Source organism: Aulonocara stuartgranti, assembly GCF_965226115.1.
Source record: "Aulonocara stuartgranti genome assembly, chromosome: 10".
Lineage (NCBI taxonomy): Eukaryota > Metazoa > Chordata > Actinopteri > Cichliformes > Cichlidae > Aulonocara > Aulonocara stuartgranti.
The window spans coordinates 30,328,618-30,356,525 of NC_138946.1; the positions used below are offsets into that span (position 1 = coordinate 30,328,618).

The 27,908-nt window shown below is 40.2% G+C and overlaps 1 protein-coding gene across 2 annotated transcripts; it reads left to right on the forward strand.

The window, feature by feature from the left end:
- The first annotated feature begins 467 nt into the window (after positions 1–467).
- robo4 (roundabout, axon guidance receptor, homolog 4) lies at positions 468–27,721 on the forward strand. 2 transcript variants are annotated; one of them, XM_082549195.1, is made up of 19 exons: positions 468–815; positions 2,348–2,674; positions 6,337–6,494; positions 7,382–7,502; positions 7,670–7,808; positions 8,374–8,501; positions 9,852–9,967; positions 10,055–10,286; positions 10,369–10,490; positions 10,957–11,128; positions 11,242–11,439; positions 11,570–11,612; positions 12,951–13,063; positions 14,779–15,105; positions 15,196–15,273; positions 15,457–15,604; positions 18,027–18,257; positions 18,428–18,771; positions 21,110–27,721. In XM_082549195.1, the coding sequence occupies exons 1-19, from the start codon at positions 755–757 to the stop codon at positions 21,235–21,237; spliced, it is 3,186 nt and encodes a 1,061-aa protein (XP_082405321.1). In that variant the 5' UTR covers positions 468–754; the 3' UTR covers positions 21,238–27,721. The 2 variants fall into 2 exon arrangements, with proteins under 2 accessions (XP_082405321.1, XP_082405320.1); XM_082549194.1 differs by having other exon boundaries at positions 469–815; positions 21,056–27,721.
- The last annotated feature ends 187 nt before the right edge of the window (positions 27,722–27,908 follow it).

Consider the following 27,908-nt stretch of genomic DNA (forward strand, 5'->3'; position numbering starts at 1 on the left):
TAAACGTTTCTTCCACGATGACATGTGACTTCTTTTTACCCTGAATTTCTTGCAAAGTATCTGCAATAGATACAACGAGAGAAAAGAACTTACTAAAACATAAACACAGGGGACACAGATTCATTAATCTAGATAGTAGTTTTCTTCATATAATGTAGCGGTTAACTTTCTGTGGTCAGAAAAGCGGAAACAAACCTTGCCATTTTGAATACAAATTAAAATCACATCAATTAAAATCACAGAATGCAGTTTTATGGACTAAAGCAAATAAATGTATTATTTATTTCCAAATAATAATAATAACAATAATAATATTTATTTCTACACTAATAATAATTTCTATACTAACATTGCGGGTTTTTTTCGTGGTCTTCCCAGGAAGTTGATTCTGTTCACCGAAAACGGAATGTCCCGGTGAACAGAATCAACTTTCAGGGACGATTGAGCCTTGTGCCTCGAGACCTTTCGTGGTTTTATTTTGAAAACCATTCCATCAGGAAGCTAAATTTCACTGCACCTCCCAGCTGTGTGGAGTTGGGACTGCGAGGGAGTAATCGTTATAGAGCAGTAATTAAGTTTAAGATATATATATATATATAGTTGCGGTAACTTTAAAACAAACAACAAAAAACAACAAAAAAAAAAACCCTCAAATGGCAATTTTGTGAAAATGAGGCGTAAATGCTACGTAACAGGTTAGCTTTAAATTTAATATCAGAGGAAAGTATCCTGGTTGTTGACTTGGCTGCTCAGAATGATGAGCAGAGGTTATTTGGAGAACATATTTCTACCCGTGTTTGGAGTTCTCCTCCTCGGTAAGTACTGTTGGAACTCTTCCTGTCAACTAAACAACCTGTGTTAGAAAAGATGAGCATGCCTTTTAACTGTAATGTGTTACTTTGAATCCTTGACATGAAATGAAAAATCTAAAAAGACCTAACGTAGAGTTTTGAGGGGGATGTTTGTAATACTGCTGCAGGGTCTGTGTTCAGGGTTCCACTTGCTTTAATTCTAGCAGCTTCACCAATGCACAGATAAACTGTAAAAAACTGTAAGACAATTAATGTGTCAAAGTCACTAACGAGACCTCACAGACCAGTTCCACAAAGAAGTGTAAAATGATCTTTCGGCCGATTTGTTGTGTGACCTCTCCTGATGAGTTTATGGTCTCAAGTTACTCACCAGTTTGAAGTGTACATATATGCATGGATGTTGTGTAATTTCCACATCCTGTCTGCATTGTGCTTCTGCTGCATGAGCTGAATGGATTTGTTTTTTTAAATATAGTTACAATTATAATGAATCTGTTGCCAGCTGATCTTTGGGTAAACCTCTAACAGTTTATGAATTCATAATTTGTTACCCAGCTTGTGCAGCTTGTTTGAATGGAAATGTTGGTGACGTTCAGGAGCGTCCTGATTACCACCTACCTCCCAAGAATAAAGCATTTTAGAAATGTCCTGAGAGTGTTTTGACCACGACATGCTGGTATTTTGACTGCATCCTGCCTTTGCTCTGAATGTGAAAGGACACAGTGACAATGAGGTTGGACAGCTTATTGTTAGCTGTAATGGGAAGGCATTTCCGCCTATAGTAAATGAAAGAACAGCTCAAGAGGGACAAGAGCTGTTTTGTTGATTGTCCTTTCCCATTTCAGACTCCCAAAATGTTGGGTCAGATTAAGATAATATTCAGTTTAGATGTGAATTCAGTTTCCTGTTTTCCTGATTATTTTCTTTAAACACAGCTGGTATAAATTACATTGAAAGCATGTGTTTTTCATAGTATAAATTAAATAAGAAGCAGCGTCTGTGCTGTAACTTGCCTTCCCAAACCTTGCTAACCTAATGATGTAATTTAACACACTTGTAGGACTTTGTTTCTTCCCACATTTTAAGTTTTCAAAAGTGAGTGTTAAGTGTCTCTTGAAGATGGTCTTTTGTTCTGTGGCGGATGTCCCGTTGATGAGGAAGTTCCCGTCAGCTTTTGTTGGCCTGGATGTTCCTGAGAACCTCTGACTTCCGCTCCTGTCAGGAAGCTGATCACCATCTGTGCACCGTCTTTGGGTATCCAGTCCCATGGGAAGCTCAAACAATGGCATTCCATTGCAACTGGCTGCAAATACACATTGTTTGTTGGTAGCAGAGCATACGTTTGTTTGTTGTGGGTTTTGCTAGTGGCTGGAACTCAGGGGTGGCGATGTGTAGGGCTGAGGTTTGCTTCTTACAGAGAAAAGTGCTGTAATTTACACCAAATCTCCTGTTGTGAAACACACAGAAACAAACTCAGGAAATCAAAGCTAACATGAGCAGCATTGCTTAACCAATTCTCTCTTTATCCTCCTCAGGTTCCAAGGTTCGAGCAGAAGAGAGACCTCCCCGCATTGTCCACCACCCCTCTGATGTGGTGGTGAAAGTTGGCAATCCTGCCACCCTCTCCTGTCGCGCTGACGGAAGCCCGAAGCCAACTATTGAGTGGCTACGCAACAATCAGCTGCTAGAGACCGCAAAGAGAGATGGCCAGCTGCAGCCGATGATCCTTTCAGACGGGAGCCTCTTCTTTCTGAGCGTGGAAGGGGGAAGACAGGGGCAGTCGCATGAGGGTGTCTATACCTGTGTGGCTAGGAACAGTGCGGGGAAGGACACCAGCCGTAATGCATCGCTGTTTATCGCAGGTGAGACTGGGACATGTGTGGCTACTCATAGGACCTGCTGTACCACAGAAAATATTTCCCTACAGGCATAAAAAGAACTGTCTGTCTAACTGACAACTAAAACACTTTGATTAGATTAGTCTTTTCATATACAAGGCTCCACAGAAACATGATGTGCACGAGGTAACCAATCAGAAGAAAGTTGGCTTAAAGGGTGGTTGGCCTTATAGATAAATGAGGGTCTGCAAGAACATCTGGTGTCTGCGTGTATGTATGAATCATGCAAAGATGTAGTCCTTAAATAATCATATCGTAGTGCAACTACACTGTAGTCATATTTCGTATTTATTTTATATTTTTACAACGTATCAATAGTTGTTTGCCTTAAACATGAGTAGTAACAACCTTAATAATTTATATAATACATTTAAAATACAAGACCTATGAAGTGCATTACAAGACACCACACAACATAGAAACACTGAATTAAAAGCAACATAAAGTTAAATGAAAACCAAAATGACACTGAATGTTCAAATATACAAATACTGCAAAAAAACTGAGAGTAATAATAAAAAATAACCACTCAAAGTATAAAAACTGGTGTCAAATTTTTTGCACACTCAGAAACAAACTTGTTCTTTATAAGCAGTCTGTTTTAAGGTCCAATCATGTTTTCTTCTGTGGGAACATCGGCCTCCCAGAGGCACAGAGTTCAAATGTTCATGACCAGTGTTGGTCAAGTTACTTGAAAAAAGTAAACTGATTACTTCTCCAAAAAAGTAATCCAGTTGATACTGATTACTAATTTTCAAAAGTAATTAGTTACTTAGTTACTTTTAAAAAACATGATACACAACTTCAATAGGTAATAAAACAATACACCTTTCATTTTCCATCATATAAAATGTAATCAAATGAAAAAGTCTCTTTTTAAAACTTGTGTTATTAGTTTTAATCCTTTAACTTTATGCACATTGCATCAAGCAAAAATGTAATTATATGCAACAGTCTTTGACTTGAAGAAATTCATTTAACATTTGAACCTATTTTCTGCACAGTCCAGCATATTAAAAAAAATGTTTTGTGTTTACACTCACTCTTTCAAATAGATGCAAGTAAAACACAGCAGAAAATAAATAAAATCAAAGACTTGGCACTGAGTCCTGTCGTTCGTAAATCTATTTTCACCTGTTTAGCAGGAGTGGAGCAGGTGGAGGTTTGCCCAGTGCCGCAGCGGTCATGTCAGTGGGGGGATCCGGGGGTTTCTCTTCTATTTTCTATTTCACATTCCCGTGGCAGCGTGCTTGGTACTTGCTCAGAAGTTTAAGGGTTTTTTTGCTGTAAAAATAAGTTTTCTTCCCACGCACTGTACAGCAGACGCTAATGTTTTTGTCACTTTTTTCAAAATCAAACTCAAAGTAAGGTCAGTACTTCCACGCTTTAAACGCTGTGTGCTGGTCATACTCTCCCCCACTCTATATATTATCCATTGTTGATCTGCAAATGTCTGTTACCATGAACGTCGCACGCGCCTACATCATTGCTATGAGACACTCTCACAAGCAAAATCACGGTTTAGTAACGCATTAACACAGCATGCTTACGGGAAAGTAACTGTAATCTAATTACTTTTTTTGCAATAGTAATCCCTTACTTTACTCGTAATTTCAGGATTTTACTACTGATAAGCACCTCGCACACAGTCATTCACATTAGAGTAATGAAGTAACAGATAAGCAATTAGTTCCTTTTGTTTCAGTCTCTACTTTATCAGTGTCTGTTTTTTACAATGTATCCAGTTAAAGACATAAATAAATAAATAAAATAGGAAATGTTCTTTGAATTAAGGAAATTAACTAAACTTCTCTAATGTTACGCATTTATTTCATACAATTCAAGCCCAACAGTCATGCTGACAGAGTTTACTTCATTACTTCATTTACTACAGCATCATTTCTTTATCACGTAGAAAAACGGCATAGTAAGAGACGCTGTTGAAATTGCACTTTTGTTTCCTTCTTATATTGAGATATGTCAGGGACTAAATGTGCAGACAAACTGCTTCACACTGCAAGAAATGAGATTTTCACAGGTCTGGCCCACTTTTGGGCAGTATGTGTAAAATTAATTTGATCTAGGGGGTTTATGTCTATATTTTTCACATAGTTTCATTACTGAACCAATCAAAACACATTTCCTGTCTCCTGTTCTGGTTTGTCTCTAGACTTATTTCCAACTCCATTTTTAGCAAAAATAGTAATCAGTAATGAAGTGCTTTAGCAGCTGAGATATTTGATATTCTCAGTTGCTAAAGCACTTAATTGACAGTAGAATTTCTTCCAAGCACATCAGCCTTATTTCCACAGGAGAATTCTGGGTCTTTGAACATCGGAATGCTTTTTAAGCATCCATTCTCAAGTCTCGCCCGAGTACAGACAAGTGTTTGGCTGGATGCATGCATCTTAAAAATAATTTCTAGATGCGCTTATAATTTGTTTTTCTCTAAAAAAGACAATAGATGAAACCCTAATCAGAAAACAGAGGTGGGGCAATAAAGACATCACACAGACACTCGTACAGAGAGGTGATGAAGACGTGCGTGGTTACAGTCACAGAGAGACAGTGTCAGTGTTTGCTGGAGTCAAACAGTGTCCCAGTGAGCTGTTGATTTAATTCAGTTCACTTCAGGTAAATTCAGCTCAGCTGGATTTATACAGCACTACTTCACAACAACAGTCCCTACAGTATGAGGACCAGAACTCCCAACATTTCAAACCACCTGGCTCAATATCACTCCCTAAGCCACCCTGTTACCTATTCATCTTACTCCAGTCTCACATGGTAGGTCTGACTCATCAGCCTTTATATCACAGTCAGATTGATGGTTGTTCATGAATGTTCATTAATGCATTATTTGTAGTTAAAATAATGTATTCCTTTTTGGAGTTTATTTTATAAAACCTTCTATGTTTGTATAGCTTTTCACTATGTTCATAGAATAGATATAATATATAATGATATGATTAATATAATAGATAATATCCTTCATATTCTGGCGTCTAAAATTGCAAAATGTCATGTGGGTCAACTGTCTGATTAAATAAACAGACTAATATGATTTCTGTTTAAATAAAAATGTATTCAAAATAAATTAAAAAATAAAATGTGTTAATGAGAAAATGTTAAAAATGTTGAGATCAAACAAATTTTCTTAAAAAGTAAAAAGCAATAAGAATGAAGAGGATATTTCCCCATTCAGAGGATGGCCATTTATGGTAGATGTCTGGTTATTTTACTTGGGAAAAAAGGTTCAGTAATGATGAGTAAAGCCCACAGAAAATATGAATTGGAGTTGATGGGAGCAGTGAGACACATGAATTTGTCTTGCTGGAAAAGTTGCAGTACAGAGAGGAATGCCTCTCATAAAGGTTTCCGACACATTCACAAGCTCAAACTGAGAGAAAATACACTGCATGCTTGTTGCATATCTTTCTTACATGCGAGTGAGTCAAGGCTGTTCTGTGGTTGAATATGAGGAAATGTCACTTGTCCAACCCTCTGGGCTGAGGGTTGGACAAGTGCAGAAATAGACATTTTATCTCATGCAGACAGTTTATCTCTCAGTGTATTCAAAGATATAGGTCTCAGGTAAGCTTAACCTGAACTCTCTGATTTTGCAGTGTTGAAGGAGGAGTTCAGTATGCAGCCTACTGATGTGGAAGTGGCAGAGGGGGAAATGGCTGTTTTAACCTGCAGCCCCCCAGTGGGACATCCGGAACCTAATGTTGTCTGGAAGAAGGATGGGCTGCCCATCAGCAGTGCTGATCATCATTACACTGTGAGCTGTCTGCCCCTAATAAATCTATTACAGCTATATAACCTGTGTAAAATAGATTCTTACAACTGTTTGAAATGGAACTTCACAACTATTAACAAATGCATCGGGCACTGTCACATGATGTTTCCTCTTAAGAACTTGCACTCTGACCTTTAGCATCCACACCTTTGTGCATGTTCCAACCCTTTTAATGACCCTGCAGGACCTCTTTCAGGGCAGTTTCTATGGTAGGAAAAAGCTGGATCCAAATAGGTGAATGTCAAAACAATCCAGTATCAGTGTGAAATTTGTCATGTCGGCTAAACCAACAAACAGCAACACAGCAGCCAGCTCTTGGAGGAATTCTCATCAAATTGACAACAATATTACATTCGTTTGACAGTAACGCTCTAGAGGGTAGAAACGGATCAGATGAGGAATACTGGCACTGAAATCAGCCTTGTAGATGCAGGTGCAGACATCGCTGTCAGATTAACATAACAGCAGCAGCAGGAGGTAAATGCATAGTTCTTAAGGTAACACTGTTTGCATTGATAAGAGCATAGTACTGGATTGAATTCATTCACTAAAAATCACCATTGTATTAAAAAAACTGGAAAAAAGTCAGATTATAAATTCTCGATAAATGCATTTGCAGAGGTTTGCCTGTGAAAGAAGGTCAGTACAAATCAATTTAGCTTTGAGGTCTAAAAAGTGCATGCTTTTACATTTCCAGCAGGGAGTTACTTCTGGTTCCACAAAGAAGTCTGATGGAAAATCTTCTGGCTGTTTTGTTGTGTGACCTCTACTAATGAGTTTATGGTCTCAAGTCACCAGTTTGAAGTGTACATATATGTATAGATCCTGTGCGATTTCCACATCCTGTCTGCATTGTGCTTCCGCTGCAGAAGCTGAATGGGAAGCTTATCATCGGTCCTGCAGAGAAAAGTCACTCTGGTGCTTACGTGTGTGCGGCCATCAACACTGTGGGGGAGAGGGAGAGCAGGGCAGCTCGGCTCTCTGTGCTGGGTGAGACAGGAACTGAAAACAACTTATCACTGTGTTAGCATCGCTAGTTTCCAATGCAATGTCAGGATTCCAAAGCAATATTACCCTATGCAAGTTTTCCTTCTGCAAACAAAACACTTTGATACATGCAAAGCATAATTTTGAGTTTCTCTTCTGTTGTACTGCAGCCAAGCCCGTACTGGTGCTGAAGCCAGAAAACGTATCAGTAAGAGCGGGAGAGTCTGCCCAGTTTTACTGCCAAGCTAAAGGTGACCCTCCACCTGCTGTGGTCTGGAGCAGAGAGCAGGGACCACTGCCCAATGGCAGGTAATATAGAACCCTTTCACATGGTCACTGGCTAATATTCATTTATGCTTTATGGGTGTGGAAATATTGCAGACTGTGGCGATTTTAAGTGTTAACATTTTATGTAAAACAGACACAAAACACCAAAAAGCACTGCGCTTCAGAGCAGTCTTTGTTTTTCAAATTCAAAAGTCCAAATTATTCTTAATCTTTGTCTACATCAAGCTGTTAAGTTATATGGAGGCTTGTAAATGAAATCAGTTGAATCTATGCTATGTCTAAATGTTGATTCTTTTAGACGAGATGAGGGGGATGTGAAATTTCAAATCCATGTGTGCACATGGATTTGGCAGGGATAGCTCAGTAGGTAGAGTGGTGGCCCCATGATCGGAAGGTCGGTGGTTCGACTCCACTGAACGGCTACCCTGAGGTACCCCTGAGCAAGGTACCGTTCCTGCACACTGCTCCCCGGGCGCTGCATTGGTGGCTGCCCACTGCTTCACTGGGTGAATGGGTTAAATGCAGAGGAACTATTTCCCTACGGGGACTAACATGCACACTTTACACTTTACTTTACTTTACACAGGTACATCGTAAACCCAGACCAGACTCTCCAGATCCATTATGTGACAGCCCTGGATGCCGGGAAGTACACCTGCACTGCTCTCAATGATGTGGGTGTGGTCACTGCCAGTGCACAGCTACTAGTTGAAGGTGAGGTTACATGATAATGCTGTTAAAATATATCTGGTGTCATGTGTTTTACAATCACTCGATGAATGTTAAAAACACTCTGCTTCAGTGTGGGCCATCAGAATGTTTTCCTACGATTACTCTAAGTGTAGGAAATGAGTGCTTCCTTCACACAGTGACATTTCTGTTTTACAGCAGTCAGAGCCACAGTTTAGAAATGATTGTTATGATTTGATATGCTGAAACTAATTCATTTCATCATGTGGTGTCTACGACTTTAGTTGTAGTCTTCTGAATTCTGTAATTTAGACGCGATTGTAGTAAGTCCACACTTGGGAAGTAGGTTTGTGATTAGATTATTGTTCGTCTTTGTGCAAAGGTCTGCACATGAAGGAGAGAACAGTAATTTCCCAGAACGTGCTGTAGGTTTTTTATTAAAACAAAGTGACATTATATACAGGATGCAAAGGCAGAGGTGTTTTTCATAAATTAGCTGATTTGGTCAGTAAAAAGCTGAAGAATAGCAGAAATGTTAAGCACAGCTGCTCATTCTGGAGTAAGATCTTATAAGCTGTGGGCGTGCTTTGCTGCATGCATTTGCATTTGAATGAGTTGAAGCAGTTTTTGAAACTCGTGTTGGAGTTGTCCATGACAATCAACTGTGTTTTCTGTCATCGAGTATCTGTTGTCTAACTGAAAAATAACTTACCACAATTGTATATGCAAAAATATGATGCAAAAAATACCTTAGTTCAGCTTCAGACATTATAATATGCTCACTTGCAGATACTAAAGTGCTTATGCATGCCACAGTTGAAGATATTTATTCATCTCATACACCTTTCTTAAACACCTCTCCATAAAAAAATCCTTATCTTTGCACTGTCCAATGCACATGATGTTAAAATGTTTACTCATAGATTTGAGCAGTTAATGAAAAATAACAGAGAGGGAACCATGTGAATCATATGTTATGGTCTTCATAACTGCAAAATCTCCGTCCATCTGAACAGCTGTGAGGGTTTAGCAATCTCCCTACCATCATCATTGCACCAAATGAGGGTGAAGAATGATGTTTATCCTTTGGTTAGCAATTGAGGGATTTGAAGTATCAGTGGAAAGACTTTATGAATCTGTAATGTAAGTTTAGAGTCTTTAGGAACATGTTTGTGTTCAAAGAAACCTTGCAGTTCTATGTCAGCGGTAGATTCTTGCTGTGTGAATGAATTCATGAAACAAGTATGCTCTAGGTTAACGTTGGCTAGTGAATTTTCACTGCACAATCTGGCCAGCAACAGAGAGGTCCTCACACACTGCTGCAATCATCTGTGGTTAATGCAATGGGTTTGAATAAACCACTTGTGTTTCCAGAGGCTGCCAACACTGAGCAGAAAGACCTCCACAAAGAGCTGTCATCCCTGCGTGTGATTCTGGAGAACGTCACCGTCATGGCCCCTGATTCTAACATGTCCTTCTTACAGTGGAAGGTAAGGGAAAGCTGTTGCACCACGTGTCAGAAAGAATGCAGGAGTATGACACGTACACGATCCACATTGTATTTTCTCCCTGACCAGCTCCAGTCACTCCCAGCGCAGCCGCATTACCTTGATGGCTTTGAGGTTCTGTATCGCTCTCTGCTCACTGCCAGCTCAGACTGGGCAGCAGAGAAGGTGACATTCCCCAGCTTCCAGGCTCAGGTGGGCCCCCTAAAGAGAGGCTACAAGTATGATTTCAAAGTTCGGCCTTATGGCAGCGGCTTATATGGGAGGGAGAGCAACACCCGGCACCTGAGAGTTTCTGAGACAGGTGACAAAGGTTTTTACTTTATCTTTGTGATGTGAGAATATTCATTGTGTTTTGCTGGTAATAATAAGTGCTCTGTTTACAGTGCCCAGTGCCTCTCCTCGGGCTGTGTCAGTAACAGTCAATCATGAGCAGAATAACACCATCCATCTGAGCTGGGAGCCTCCTCCTCCTGTAACCCACAATGGGATCTTACAGGGATACCAGGTAATTACAGTAGGACTGCACGACACAGTTATCTGCTCAGCAGACTGTTGAAACCCTCAGGGAAACATAAATCCTTACAGATTGTAATGAATCATGCTGGAGTCATTTTAAGAGGGAAACATGGGATACAAACAGTCCTGCATACAAATATATGGAAGAATTAATCAGCAAGTGGAACAAGAAACAGATTAACCAATCACTGTGCACTAAGATTCTGAGGCAAACTTTGTGATGGAAGAAATGTGTTGTATTGTAGACATATTAAATATTTAATAAAGAAGAGCACATGGTTCTTAGTAGGAATGTTTTATTCTGTTATAACTGGAGTCTCAGTTACTGGTATGTCCATGTGGAGCAGCTGATGAATTGTTTAGTGATTAAAGCTTTATCCACACAAATGATTTTGATCATGTTTGGGGTGGATACAAGCTTCAATCTCACTCTTAAAGATGCAAACTTTCTTCAGGTGTGGTGTGTGGAGCCCGAAGAGCAGCAGTACCAAAACTGGACTGTGGATAGTAGCCAACTGAGCCTTCATATCTCTAGCCTCAAACAAGGGAAGCAGTACTGGGTCACCATAGCAGCAGTCAATGGGGCTGGAGTAGGAATGCTGAGTGACCCTCATGGATTTGTCATCAGTGAGCAATACAGCTGTCAACTTTTTATTTCTGTATCAGGACAGATAAAGACCAGCGTGTGTTCTCAGACTGGGTTGTATTCATTCATAATGTGCTTCCATTCTGCTGCTCAGACTCACAGTTAGGTGGACTACCCGAGGCAGATAGCCAGAGGCGGCGTTTGTCCCCGGTCCTGGCCTTTCTTCAGGACCCTGTGTTGCTCGGCAGCATCGGCGCCGTCTTGTGGTGTGTTCTGATGGGTGCAGCGATCTGTCTCTTCAGACACCACAGCAGGACCGGTCAGCTGATACCAAGACCTGGCAAGGCTAAAGGTATGAGTTTAAGGCTTTAATGTTCACCATAGTAAAAAGAAAAAGCTGAACCTCCAATACACCCACAAAGGCTTTGTGATAAACAATAATATGCATATTTTGTTGATACTATATCTTCCTTTATTTTTAGGTTTGCGAAGACTAGCCGGTGAAGATCTCATTATAAAACACAGGTAAAATGAAAAGAAGACGCATATTCGATTCTGTTGCGACAATAAAGTGACAGGAATACATTCAAACCACTAAAACCAAGTGTGGATGAATCAGCTTTACATTCATTCAAGTAGTGTCTTGAATGTATACAAACCACTTTGAATTATAGTCAGCAAGTCAGCTTTTAAAGTGTTGGTAAGACAGCTGGTTAAATGTATTACATTCATTCTCTTAGATGTTTGTTTACAGACAAAAAAACACCTGCTTTTAGTTGATGGCGCGTTGAAGAAGCACAGGAAGTAAGCAGTAGGCGGAACAGAAGCAAAATCTGTTTTCACCACCTAAAAGTATTCACCTGGAAAAGTGTGTGGGGGGAGGGGGGGGGTGTAGTGTAGGTACAAGGTAGAGCAGGTCTTCTGCCTATTGGAAGGTTGATGGTCAGATCCTTAACTTAATGACTAAGCATTTTTGGACAGGATACTGAACTCTCTGTAATGCGTTCATCTGTGAATGTTAGTGAAAAGCACTACGTAAGAACCAGTCCTCTTTGCTTTTCCTCCAACCAGTACTTTCCTAAATCTATCTGTGTGAGCTTTAAAGGGAACGACTCCTTTTACTGACTCAATACTTTACACAGGAATTACTGAGTGACCTAACCCTTCGAAACACGAGCATCACAAAATATTGAACAGAAACCACCAAATGGTGTTACAACTTTTAGTAGAAAATAAACTCACCAACCCCTCAATTCAATTCAATTCAATTTTATTTATATAGCGCCAAATCACAACAAAAGTCGCCTCAAGGCGCTTCGTAGATGGCTGCATTCACTCTAAAAAAAGTTCAAAATTGTTCCAAGTTACCTTCATTTTTTTCTCTTGCTTCCATCATTGCATGGTTTGCAGTACTGCTGCCTTCTTATTCAAACTCGGGATGTGCCAGCCTCTGACATGACTATGGTTAGGTAAATACTAGAGCACCACTGCTTCTTATATAACGCTTTTCTACTCTGAGCACTTACGGCGCTTTACATAACTCGCACAAGCACTTCTCCTACCAAACATTCACACGTATTCATATGAAGCAGCTCGGGGTTAGTAGCTTGCATGCAGACTGGAGCAGACGGGGATCGAACATGCTTCATCTTCCCCTCTACTGTCAGAGTGTTTTGTACTATTCAAAAGCAAAAAGCCATTTGTTAACAAGAATTCCACGGTATCCATGGTAGAGAACACAAAGTGAGATTCTTATAAATATTATATGGAGATAATGAATCTATGCTACAGCATAAAAACGTCTCTAATATTTGACGTTTGGTTCCAGCGAGTTCATTTTGGTTTGATTTGGTTTCTCTCCAGGATGGCAGCTCCAGATTCACCGTGGATCCCCGGAGGCTGGAGACCTTCTTTGAGTCAAAAGTACCATGACCTATGGGCCCAAGGTCAGCATCACCCAGGAATCCGAAGCACCAGTGAGTATGGACTGCAAAACAGTAGACTGATGATGACTTCTTTCTCCCAAACTGCTGTCCTACAGCAGACCCGACTAGATTTACTTGTTTGGGTTCGTGGTGACCTCTTAAAATCCACCAAAGATTTTTTGCTTACAGTTGAGGAAACGAAAAAAATCAACCAATGATTCTGATGATGCTACATAAGCTGTTTTCAGACGTCATGTAAAACAATCTGGAGAATTAGGTTAGGACATTGTCTGAAATTGTGCTGCTGGATTGAACTTACTGGACTACAACATGTGCTATTCTCACATAGACATTACACTGTGTGTAACATTGTATGTACACGAGAGGCGTGTGGTGACTGTGGTACAGAAAGGCAGTTTAGAATCAGAATACTTTATGAATCCCTGAGGAAATTATTTGGCTACATTTGCTTCAAGACAATAACAGTAACAGACTGAACTAATTAAATAATACAATATATATTACACAGTTTACAAAATATAAGAAATGGCTTTAACATATACAAATTGCTCAAACAAAAATGAAATATATATGATTGATATTCTATTTTCACTGTAAACACTCCATCGGTGTTAAAAGAATTACTATTAATCCTGGATATGTTTAATATTGAGCTCATTTTAAGTACTTTATATTCTGTTTAATGTTCAGCATCACCTTTTTTTAATGCATATGTTTGTATTATGGCTGTCCTTTGAGGACCAGATGTATTAATAACAACAGATCAGATGAATAAAAAAGGTTTGAGGCGTGTGTGACATGGTAAACTGTCAATATCTATGCGGGGAACCCAAATATTAATGAAAATGACTGTGGAGTGTTGGCACAGCAGGTGGGCAGACATTTAATTGGATGTTAATTTGAAACTGTTCTGATGCTGAATCACCAAAGCATGTTTACTGGCTAATGCAAACTGCGTTTTCATACAAAGTGGAGATCCTAGCTGATTCCAGAGCAGTGATAGCTGAGCCGGTATACTTTGTGCTCAGTTTCCAGTGAGCATAAGCACAGCTTTCAGTGACAATACCTAAATGTAGCCACAAGATGGCAGTAATGTAAAGACTGGATCCAAACATGGGAGGAGCTTTATGACAGCACTGTTTGAGATGAACAGACACATTTATGCAGAGCTTCTTTTATTGACCATCTTTAGCTTCCTCACATCCACAGTCATTTTAGAATATCCAGTTAACCCAGTATGCATGCCTTTTCACTATAGGAGGAAGCCAGGATACCTAGAGGCACAGGGAGACCATGCAAACTCCACAGAGTTGCAAACTCCAGTTGAGGTTCAAACCAGGAAGTGACACTGCTAACCACCTTATGGCTGTGCCACATGAAGCTGCAAGAAGGGAAAGCAGCAGCAAGACCCAGAGTAGAACAGAACAGGCCTTAATGGCCACAGCTACTACAGTGATTAGAAAGACAAAGCCTGAAAAGAAGTGATGGTTGTAGAACAGCTTGAAGGTGCTACATCTGTAAGATTCTTAGGCATCTGTGTGCAGGCTAAAGCCGCTCAGATAGTTCGTCGTATATAAGATTTGACAGCTGTGTTTGTTCAACTCATTTCTGGGATTACTGCCGAGCTTGACTTTGTGGCCCAATGCGTGAAACATAGAAACCTTTTAAACCCATGCAGTATTTTGCAATTTGGGATGCAGCCTTTTGTTCTACTTGTGTTCTTATAAATCTCTCTGTTTTCTTAGGCCTCCCAGTCTCATCCAAGAAGGACAGCAGCTGCCTGGAGTCGACCGTTCCCATTGTGACCGATAGCTGCGGTGTCTACGGCACCTTTTACGTGGACCTCATGGGCAGTGGTCTTAAGACCTTCAACAGTCCGGGACGTGTCACTAAAATGTCTCATGGTTTGCCCCACAAAGAAGGAGCCGAAACTATCCAGATATTTACTCATCCTGCCAGCAAGCCCTCACCCATCATCAGCAGGGAGGCTCTGCCATGGAAACAGGCCATACGACCCCAGCCCAAGATGGGTGTGCTAAGGGAATCATGGGAAAAGAACCACAGCAAGCAAGGTAGATATGGAGCAGTGGATATCTGGAAATGCAGTGTTAATTTCTTTCTTTCTTGAGTAACGTGAATTGGCCAATTGGTTTTCTCCACAGAGCTGCATGCAGTGAGCAGTGTCCCTATACTTTCAACAAGAACCCAGGGACATAGTCACATACCAGCTCTCCAGCACGGTACTTTCAATCTGTGTAATTAAATCATTATTGTCCACAAACCTCGTGGAAGTGTAAAAAACATTTTGTACACAGATCAAACTTTTTTGTAGTCCCGAAATGTAAAAATATGCTTATAGAATCTGGAATAAAAGGAATTATTGGATAATTATACTTTGCTATGGTTTGCTATGGTGTATCCAGGTGGACATCCAGACAGTGGTAAACCTGTGGGTTGTCCTCGTCTGCTGCATTACTCAGCATCACTACATCTTATGAACATGTTGCTGCCCCCTCCCCCAGTACCCACCGAGGACGCCACTGACACGCAAAGCCTCACCTCAGATGGAGGGTGAGATAAACACTCAGACTGGGTGTTAGAGGGTTGAATGGAGATGTTGTTCTGGGAAATGCAGGTGTTGTGTAGAAGGGGAATAATGAAAAAAAAACAGATTTAGTTGTTTCTGACTCCTCATCAGCAACTGAAAAATTAGACTTGACAATGCAGGTTTTCAGATAACCCTATAAAAACCAGTGTATACGTCAGTCTTTAGGATAGTTTAGTTGGCATAAAGGTAGTACATTATCTATATAATACAGGATATTTCCTTCCTATAGTGCAGCTAGAATGCAGACTACCTTTAACTCTAAGGCTGTGAGTTTGTTTGTTCAGGTACTTTTGAAGAGTAACAGTAAACTCTTCAACAGTAAAACCTCTGTTTTTGTAACCTCTCCAATTCCACTGATAAAAACAGAATGTATTTACTAATCTGTAGCAGACACTAGCTGTCACTGTGACAGCGATGTGAGATTAACCTTAATATGACCCTCAAGTCAGTTTGGGACACACTGTTCAAACTCTGAAATTGTTAAATAGATGTGATTGTGGTTCACTCAGTTGGACAGTAGTATGCTTTAGTTTTGTCACAGTGGGAACTTTGAGCCCTCTGAAAATGTTAGCTAGCTAGTCCAGAATGAAAGACTGAAATTCAGTTCAGTTTTATTTACATAGCACCAGACGACAACAACAATGTCCTCAATTCACTTTATATTGTAAATATCCTACAACAGTACAAATCCTCCCACCTTCTCTCATACCTCCTGGATATGTCCTGCCCCTCTGGTTGCAAAGCATTACAGTAGTGTGTATTTTAATATTTCTTTCTATGCAATGTTTCAGTTGTTTTATGCAAATAACCAGAAGAAATGTTAAAAAATCTAGCAAAGTTTTCCTGCTTCCTGCCATGTATCTTCTATTTTTTTAGCCATCCATTAATGGCCAGCGATGACTTAGACTTCGGTGCTTTGAGTATGTTTCTGTCCCAGAAAGTGCCCACTTTAGTGGAAACACTTAAGGAGAACAATGATAAGGATCCTATTTGCAGATATGTGTAACACTGAGTTTAAAACACAGGACACAAGAAGACTGCTAGTTTGGAAGTGTAACCAGTAAAGTTGTCATTAATTTATGACACCTTGTATATTTATAATTGTGGTTGTTACTGATCCCAGTACTTCCAGTAATTAAGCTGCCTGATGCAGAACATTTTGATCAGTTCAACTACTTGTTTATTTTTGTAGTAGTCTATTCTGTATTAGTCTAGTATTGAAGGACCTCAGGGAGTTGTTTCAGATATTGGTTTGCATGGACATAAATGAGGATGAACTGATTTATTTTGTTAGTTAAAGGCTTCTTTGACATCGTGTCACATATTAAAGGATTAACTCAATATTTCATAATTAGGAAGAAATTCACTAAATTGTTGAATAGAGTCAAATATTTGTTTTGTTTTTTTAATTTGCAGAAGTCAAACGCACAGATCAATGTTCAGCTGCATGTTAAACAAATCTTTTATATTCTCTGTACTTGCTTACAAAGCATTACACTATATCACAGACATACCAGGTTGTTTTTGCCCTTGTACTAGGTACTCGCTTTGAAACATGGAATAGTTTAACGTGGTGGTCTTTTCTTGTCACTGACTTCTTGTGCTCTCTGTTTAGCACTCTGTTACAAGTCACTTCCTACAAGTCACTGTGTGAATGTGTGTGTGAATGGGTGAATGACTGAATGTAGTGTAAAGCGCTTTGGGGTCCTTAGGGACTAAGTAGAGGGCTATACAAATACAGGCCATTTACCATTTACCATTCCTGTGTAGAACCTAATTACTATACAGAGCAGAAAAGTCAAAGCTCTGAAGTTTTTTTTCTTTTATCATATTTGAATGGTTATTCTTTTCTTTATGTAGTTGGTAGACTTTTATGTATAGAAAGGTACAAAGATAAAGACAGCTAAGAATAAGCTTATTGGCATGAATAGTGTTTGTGTCTGACCTCAGCAGGACAACTGAACTCTTATATACTGTAGTTCTGTTATGTAGCAAACCTCACTTTATATATATGTTTGCGAATTGATTAAATAAAGGAGATAAAGACAGCAACAACAATTTTTATGAACAAGTGGTGGTTCACTTTATTAACTTAGCTATCTAATTTCACATTTTCATAAATATATTTTATGTAAAAAAAAAACTTCCTGTGACAATGAATTGCAGCTACGAGCACTTCTAACCTCAATAAAATCGTACATTAAGTCTTACATGATATATTTTGTTAAGCTTGTTATGTTTAACAAAATGTGAGAAGAAAGCATAAAAATCAGTGATACCATTTATACAGTGTGATGTATACAGTGGTTTCCTGTATTTCTAAAGGTTGTTTGACAGAAAAAAAAAAAAGACACAAGTCTTACAGTCTGTTTGCGTCTCCCTCAGCTCTAGTCGTTCCACAAAGCTAACAATGGACATGGGCTCTCTTCAGTCAGTGTGTCCTGCATCAGGCCCCCATGGACAACTGGGACCCAGCAACAAGAACATCTGCCCATCCTACAGCCACCTGTGCACTGCATTATCTTCTGTGTCACAGAGTGATGAACAGGGCAGCATGCTGACAGCACAGGAAGCTGCTGAGTACCTGGAGCTCACTCCTAAACCAGAGAGATGCAGGTAAAGCCATAATGAATCCATTTACAGTCAGCACTGAGCAAAGGTGAACACTATAATGACTATTCCATGATATTATTCTGCGTATCGGCTTAGTTTCTCCTGTATGCAGCCTACATACAGATGCATGCACAGTTACTGTAGCTGACCATTCTGCTCCTTTGTGTCAGCAGTGCCCTGCCAGAGCAGCGTCCTTCCCTGTCCCGTCATTTTGCCTCGACGCTGAATTACATCTGCGGGCCGACTCGCTCTGCTCAGGTGCACGACGCCTTCACTGAGCCCGAACCTCCATTAAATAGTCTCCGTCATGCCTGCCGTCAGAGCTCGCCTTCCTCCTGCTACAGCGAATGGGACAGCTCTCTGTGGAACACGATCAGCTCAGTCATGGACAGCAACCTGTCCAGTGCCCGAACCAGCCTCATCAGCTCCGTGGACAGCTGCTACACTAATGACAGTGCTAACTTTGCTCATCTCCTGGCCATGGCAGCGGAGAGCATGAGCGGAGCCTCTTTGTCAGGTAAACAGCAGAAATGTCACTTTTGAAATAGGAAAATCAGTTGTGGCAAAAAAATGTATAAAAACATCCGTTTTCATGAGATGATGGTGGAAATGAATGAGATTTAACTACGCACAGTTATGTGAGCTTTTTTGAATGACCAGCTAACCTAACCCCACGGCACTTAGTGGGTGGGGTTAAGTTATAAAATACTAGTAAAAATACTATTTAAAAAACTACAGAACTCCCACAAGTGATCCTGTGGAGTTGTTTTTTAATCTGCTACTTTCAACAACTTGTAGTCCTGAACCATCAGTGTGTTCAGTGTTGTCACCCATCTATATTTTGTCTGTGTTTTAAACTCATTTACTCACAAAAACATTTGTTTTTAAAAAGTTTATATTTTAAGAAAACAATTTGGAGGCTGCTTTCCGAAGGATTCGTTTAAGTTTTTATAGTATCAGGACAAAAGATACGTAAGAAGGAGAAATACCTAAGTCAGCATAAACTGTGGCTTATAGTTTTTACTAAAGGATAAACAGACTCATGTTTATGTCGTACTTTTTAGTTCATTCATTCATTTAGCACTTTAGTCTATGCCATAAACTTTTGCTAATTATTAGACGCACACACTCTAACAAGTGTGTGTCTCATTTTAGCATGTGGACTCGAGAAAACAGGGGATCAAACTACAGACCTTCAAAATAATAGAAGGTCAAGTGTACCTCCTGAGGCACAATGGAGCCCTGTAGCACACAGAACTTATACAGAGCAGTGTCTCAATACACTGACAAGTTGGTTTGGTTTAGTTCATTCCTACCAGTGGCTCCTCATGAACTGCTCTATCCTTTGGAGCATTATTATTTATTTATGAATGATAAATAAACAAAGATCAAATGATTCAGTTACTAAAAAAACAATTTGAACTTTGAAATGATAAAGTGTAGTTGCCAGCTGATGTGCTGTTGTCTCATAGCGCAAAAGTTCAGGTTCCATGTGCAGAATCACTGATTTTTCATGTGACATAAACAAAGCTGTGAGCTGCTGCTTTTAGTCTCTATTGGAATGGATGAAAACAAACAAGTGCAAAACCACTAACGCTGTTGTACTTACCACTTTCCCCCACTAGATGGGGCCTTTCATCTATGAAAGATGCTCAATGGTAAGGAAGAGCAGCCCTAAGTTGGTATGGAGGGTTACAATGTTGTGAAAATGCTTTGTGGAAGTAGCTTGGCCTCTCTGGCCTTCTTCGTATATTTCTGATGTCTCACTGTGTGCAGAAACGTGTCTGAGCAGACTTTCTGCTTTGGTCCACGTGCCCCCTGTGCAAAGACAAAAACTCATTCAGTCTAATATCTAGTGGCACCAGGCAATTACTTAGGGACCTTTCAACAGATTGAACCTCCAGATGAGTCATCTACTTCCCTCTTTGTCAACTCATCAGTCACCCTGCCCTCCCTCGGGGTCCGTGCAGCTTTATTCCACTCACTACACTCACTTTTGGCAACGTTCTGCCTTGCATGATTTTCACTCTATCACACAGTATGAAAACTCTTGAAGTGGCTTCTCTGCAGCTGATTATGTTCCCTCGCAGTTACTCTGAGTTACTTTGAGTACAAAGCTGTGGATCACATGCAGCCAAACCGTACCCGTTTTTAACATTTGTGCAATGATGGAATCAGGTCATGGGTTCATTTTATTGTATGTCAAGTGAAATTTTCTGGGTGTTCAGGACATCCTATCAGTTGTGTTTTCAGTAACATTTAAAATGTTTTGCTTTACAGTTACCAATAAAAAAAAAGTCTGTGCAGTTAAGTGCACACACAGGTTCAGTGTACTTATCTGAGACCTAGCTTGAAGGGTACAGTGTGGATTAATCCTAAGAAAACAGCAGGAAGAGGCTTGTCACAGATTGGTGCACTTTCACACTCTCACATTAATTGGCAGAGCCTGTATAGCTTCAAGGCTTCAGCGTCGTTTTTGTGTTTTGTTTCTGGACGTGAGCTCGGAGCTCTTTGAAATTTGTTGCTACCACTGGACTGCACAAAGCGGTTGGTGTGAATTGGCTCGGTTTGCTTCAGACCCTCAAACAAATTAGAAAAGTTTTATTTTCAGGGACAAACTGCTGCTTCAAAGAAGCTTCGAAATGTTCATTTCACCCCTGAGAATCATCATGAAAGGTGCTCCTCAGAGGGCTCGAAATGTTTACTCTTGCTTCTCCAAAGGCAAATAAAGTTTCACACGCGCACACACAGACACATGCTTGATATTGAAATGTCAACATGTTGTCCTCTCCTGTGTTTAGATTTCTCTCCGCCTGCCTCCCCCCTCAGCGCCTTGTACCCATCTTTCCATGCAGAAGGCGACTCATTCGGCGAACTGGAGCCTGTTTCTGCTTGGGACTGGAGCATGGCCTGGATGGAGGAAATGGAGGCCCAGTACTCAGAACACTATCCTGACAGAAACACCAGACCCTTCAACAGTTAGGGACTCTGCTACAATGGTGACTGAACTACCACAGCTGAAGTTTAAGAGCTGCAGATACACCTCCCAAGACCAAGGGACAGACACTGATCCATTCACGTTCTCAGAAATGTTGGTAACAGTTACGCGGTTGCGTTTATTCAGGTTTTTATTTTTGTTTCTGTCTGATCTGGTTTCATATAGCTCATACTGTATATGTTTGGGACACCTTCGCAGGCAGATGCATGCCTCTCTTTTTTTAAATACTTCTCCCCACTTATCTCAGGGTAGCATCCTTGAAATGACTTCCACAGAGTCGAAGAAGTTCTCTTTTTTCCTTCTCTACATCCTTTCCGCTCATTAGAGAAACAATAATGAGATACTTCCCTCAGGATATTCTCACCCAGCAAAAGGCCAGAGAGATGCAAAGGCAGGATGCTAGATGGTCAGAAAACAGTCATTAGGCAGAGATCCTGTGCTGGAGGTTCCCTCTCAGCACATGTCTGTATTTTTTGCAGGACATTTTATTTGGTGCTGAAGTCGTATGACACAGAGGATTTCACTCACTGATCAAACATGTGTATATATATCTATATATATAAATGCGGCATATTAAGCAAATATTATTTAAAGAAATCCAAGACACTGCATGTCCTGAGTTTATTGTTGTTTTTATAAACCCTGTTTGCAATAAGCTGTAGGTACAGAACTAGGAAAAAAAGTTAAAGTAATTAAGCGAGTTAACCTTTTATCACCAAATACCTGGAACTGTAGTAAGATTTGAAGTATTTGAAATGAAAATGCTGCGTGCATAGTTTATCCTTTTATATATGCAGGTATTTCACTAATTCTAGCAGAAATGTACTTGTATTTTGAATTTTATTTTGTTCACATTACATTGCAGATGGTTTTATAGTTTGGAATAAAGTAATTTTATTGATTGAAAGCCACAAGAATAAGTTGTGAAATAAAATCATTTTTCTACTCAACAATATTTCACTGAAGCTGCTTTTCCTTTGACACTAGTAGTAACAAATCAAGCTAAAATGATCTTCATATGCTCTTTAAATAGTATATTGATGAAATTGTATTAATACCAGTACCATTATTGATTCTGTTTATGGCTTCCCTCATTGATTCCTGTTCACAGACACATTACAAACACTAAAAGTCTTGCTGTGTGCATGTTCTCAGTCATATGACGACTCCGTGTATTGGTTCTTAGTCATCAGAAATTTGAGCAGCCTGAGTGTGAGTTGGCTAACTTCAGACTGCCCCTCTTTGGCCTGTGGGCTGGATTTTTAATTGACCTCCTGCTGTTCTTCATAGCTGTGCAGAGCAGGAAGGGTGATGTATAGAACTCATCTGTTTGGCTTGAGTAACCAATAATGCTGCTCTACCTGATATTGGCTTCTAATTACAAAGCCACTGGAGAGAATAATTAAAGCTTAATATGTCTGTGTTTAGACGGGAACAGGAAGAGTGTAATTTTTAACTCTCCCACACTCTTCCTGTGGTGTCTCCCTGGAGATTGTGGAGATTATGTTGCAGCATTTTGACTTGATGTTTCAGTCAAAGTTCAGCTTAGTTGACGAGGAATCGGATTTCCTCAACGACTTTTGAGTTCTGGATGAGCCAATAGAGCCACAAATCACAGCGTGCTCCTTTTATTTGCTTCTTCAAATGTAACCCGCGCCTGTATCTGTGTTGACCCGGTCAAATCAAACTGGGACCGCAGAACGCTAAGAGCCGTTTTGTTGTCTGTTCCATTTCTAAGCTGCACAGTAGCAAGTGCGTCGGGAACAGAATTAATGTGTGGAGTATGAAGAAAAACGTGTGGGGCATGAGGCACAGGGGTCATTTATAGTGTTTCCTTTATGCAAAGAATGGGGAAGGCTCTTTAGTTCCATCCTAAAATCTAAAAGGAAGAAGCTGGAGCTCTTCTCATGTCAGCCTGCTTGATTTACTGTCAGATAAAGTGCAGCAGAGCAGCAAGCTAAAGCAGGCGGAAAAAACAAGTAATTAAGACAAAAAGCAGACCTTCGAGGACCAAGCTTTAAACGGTGTTAAACTCACAAAGCACACATATGCAGGACTAGATTATATGTGTGTGTGTGTGTGTGTGTGTGTGTGTGTGTGTGTGTGTGTGTGTGTGTGTGTGTGTGTGTGTGTGTGCTAGACTGCCAAAGGGATTATCCTTCATCTGTCTCCCTCTCTAAAGACCATATGTTTTCTACATGAAGCCCCCAGCTCCACTGAGCGGTGCAGGCACACATTTCCTGGTAGAACAGACCACACAGTACTTACATAGTAATGAATCAAAGCCTACTGTATGTTTTCTTGTCTTATTAGCTCACATTCACACACACACAGGCACACCGCCTTTGGGATTTGTGCATCACAGATTTTGGCCCATGTCAAAATACCAGCTTTATATAGCATGTCAGCAAACCAATGACCCATATTACACATGGCCTGTAACCACACACACACACACACACACACACACACACACACACACACACATGTAGATTTACAGTATCCCTTCCCTGTAGTCTGTTATTTTATTTTAACAAATGGATAATTACCATTCTAAGACCAGACGTGTAGACACAGGCAGAGTATTATTTGCTGGATTTCTAATTGTTTTACTTCAGCTGCCTATCAAGCATCGTGGGATATGACACTACCATTTGTGTCACACGTATTTGTATTACCAGATTATGTCTAAATCCTCAGTTTGAATCCATAGCCACATTTGGATCCAGTTACAGGACCGAGAGCTTAAACAATACAGTGGAGCTTTATTGATTCATTTACAGTCATAAAAAACAGCACAGTAAAAGAGAATGTACACACAACACAAATGGAACCTAACGTAAGGAGAAAATAGGCATAGCGATAATACTAGCACAGTAATCCCCCAAAAGTACATTTTCGAATCATACAGCACACTCACCGCATATTGATTTGATAAGTTGCTTTCATAAGAAGCATGTGCCTGGGGCAACACACACCAGCTACAGCGTTTGCACGTGTGAGATGTAAACCTGCTCTCGCTGTTGCACAGACAGCAGCTCAGGTGGCAGCGACGCATTCGTGCTGATTGACAGCAGAGGTTGGCTGTGGTGGTGCATGCTAAAGTGGTAATCATTCAATTAACTGGAAATCAATGGCAGCCATATGGGTGGTGTGTTTCAAGATTGCTCTGTCAGTCACACCGCTACACTCGTGCACACACGCACACGTTTCTATCTTTGTGAGTACCCTCGCTGACACCTCATATGGAAAAGATATATATAAATCGTATAAAGTTTGTATCTGTCTTGTGTGAAACTTGTATGAAAAGCATACAAGAGTGAAAACAGATATAAGTAAACTTGTATGTTTTGGATACTTACTAAAACAATATATGAAAGTGGCCACTTTCATGAGTAAATCATATAAGCCTTATATGATTCACTATATGAAGTAGGCCACATCTGATGCAAGTCTTTTATAAGTTTTTTCTATTTCTTTTCCATATAGGACATGTCCTCACTTTCAAAGCTGCTGTACAGTACAACAACAACACATGCATCCACGTTTTCATATTTACTTGCTGCGTCCTCTAAAACCCTCATATTTCCATAATGTCATGTGAAAAATAGCTCACAGCTTTCATTCTTTTTCTTTCTTTTGTGCCATTTCCCATTTCTTGGTGTTTTGTCTGTCGTTTGCTTTTGTCTGGTACAGTAGGACTGTGAATATTAGGCTTCTAAACAGTTATACGATTAAAAAATACATGGGGGTGAAATATTGATCATTTTGCAACTTCCCCTAAATGTTGAATATTCCCTCACATATACAAACAACACACATGTCCTACTTTCAGTGAACTAGCAGCCTCCTTAATAGCTTCATTTGAACTCTTCTATTGCTGCATCCCATCAACCAGCCAGTCACTAACATCCATCTCTGCTGTCACAAAGCAAATTAACATGGAAATTGGTGTGTTGTATTGTGGAAGATGGGAATGTGGCTTTTAACGACGCCATCCCCTTTCTTTTAATCCTTCCTCTTTCGGTCGGTGGTTCTGTGCTCTCGGGCAGCCGGCCCCTCTTCCTTCAGGCTCAGTGGGCGTTACAGCGCTGACACTGACCTAATGAATGAGTGAGGTGATTTATAGTAGAGGAGGAGAGAAAGAAGGGAAGGATGGGAGGATGGAGGGGAGTCTGGGGGTGTGGTAGAAGGTCAGTACATACTAGAAGGTCAGTAGCGTAAATCTTCTTCTTATCTGCGGCTGTCCTTTGCTCTCTGTTGTTTCTACAAGCTTGCTTGTGTAAGAACTAATGAAAGCTAACAAACTGCAAACAAAAGCATCCTGTGTGCTTGGAGGACAAATTTAGACAACCAAGTTTATAACTGAGGCAGCAAGTTTCCAATCATTTAAAAAATCCACTGTGTATGTGTATGTGTGTATACACTGTACTTTAGCAGGAACCACCATATAGATACTTTGATATACTTATTACTCATTTTGGAATTTATTCAGGTATTTATATGGGCATGAATCTGCCTCATAGAGTTAGCGGTGGATCAGGTGACGTTGAATCCTCCCTTAGTTATGCTGCAATCGGTGTAGGTTGCTGGGGAATTCCCATGATGCATTGAGTATTTCTCCTTCAGTCACCTTTCTCACTCACTATGTGTTGATCACCCCAACAGCAGATGGCCCCGCCCCTCCCTGAGCCTGGTTCTCCCAGAGGTTTCTTCCTGTTAAAAGGGAGTTTTTCCTTCCCACTGTTGCCAAAGTGCTGCTCATATGGGGTCATATGATTGTTGGGTTTTTCTCTGTATGTATTATTGTAGGGTCTTCCTTACAACATAAAGCACCTTGAGGTGACTGTTGTTGTGGTTTGGCGCTGTATAAATAAAAATTGAATTGAATTTTAATTTCATCAAGACTGCATGTATAAACTCGGTTCATTATGATACCACAAAATATCAAAAGTTTCAAGTTTTCACTTCTGTTAGCTCTGCCATGGCATGACCCAGCATGAACACATCTATGTTGCTGATGGTATTCAGCTAGCCATGAAAATGCTGTGTTTGATTAGAAGTCTCTACTTTTTTCTTTCTTTAGCACATCATTCTCAAACTAAACTAAAAAGTATATTCCAAAGATCCAGAAATAAAACATTACTCATTATTTTTGGAGTAATGCATCCTATTCATACTGCCGTTCATGGTTTATCAAGTATATTGTCTATGACCTTTGTTCACTTTCCTCAGTCTATACTTTTCACTGTCAACTTCCAACCTGATACTGCCCCATTCTGCCGGGGTCCTGGGTTTTTGGTTTGTGGACTTTGGATTCATTTATGTTATTATATAGATGTTCTATTTGATCTCAGCTATATACGTTTATACTTGTTGATCATGCCCCTTTATATCTTAGTTCACTGTTTCATTTGCTGTATTCTGCTAAGTCTCGTGTTATTTTCTTAGCCTTTTCCTTGTGGCTTTCTGTGTCAAGGTTGTGTATCACTCTGTCATCTCTGTTTATCTACCAGAGCTATTATAGTTTTATATTTTATTTTTGAAAAACAAATTATTTCATTTTGATTTTTTGGTTTCAGTTTAGTTTCAGTTAGTCTCCAGAGTGGATTTTCCATAATGACTGGTGGATGGGGGGCATGACAAAGGATACACTGTGCAGGAGAGCCAGAGATGAATAATAATTAATGATAATGATTAAATGCATAGTGTGAATAAACACATAATAATTGGAAAAGAAAGTGCATCATGGGAAGCCCCCAGCGGCCTATTGCCTATGTCACAGTACTGGGCCATGAGGCCCAGGGTTTAAGTTCTAATGCATATTTTTGTATCCACATGTGTAGTTTAACGCATCTAGTTGTTTTCTAGTTTGCAGTTTAGTCCTTGGTTTCTTAGTCCCTTTTGTCATCCCTCCCTGGTCCGTGTGTCTACCTGTCATGTTTCATGTCTCTGGTTAGGTTAAGTTCATGTTCTATCTCCATGTCTATGTCTCTGTGTTTCCTGTTTTATTTTGAAAGAGTATGGTGTTCTTTGTTCATTGTAGTTAGTGTTACTCTCCCCTGTATTGTCATTATGTTTCCTTCTAGTCAGCTGTGTTCTCATGTGTCTCCACTTCCCCTGATCACCTCATGTGTGTATTTAAGTCCTCAGTCTTCCTTTGTTCGTTGCCACGTTGTCTGTTCAACTTCCCCCATGTTACGCCAGGTTTCAGGACTCTGTGCTGCTCATGTCCATGTTACTTACGTATATACGTTTCATAGTTCCTTGTTGTTCCAGCACAGTCCTGTTCACAGTTGCCTCCGTCATGTGCATCATTGTCACCCTGTCTTAGCCTTCCCTGCTGTCTGAGTTAAGTGTCAGTTCTTAGTTTTCCCAGTTCAGCTTCTAGTTTAGTTTTGCCTCAGTGCTTTCTGTTGTTTGCCACGTTAATCAGCCCAAATAAAGGCTCGCTTTTCGTTTCAAGTTCGGTAATGTCTCCTCGTCTGTGTCTGCACCTGGAACCTCACACTCCCACACTCGGCACCACCCACCGCAGACCGTGACAGCCTATAATCAAAAAGGAAAGTTTTAAACCTAATCTTAAAAGCAGAGAGGGTGTCCGTCTCCTGGATGTAAACTGGGAGCTGGTTCCACAGAAGAGGGACCTGAAAGCT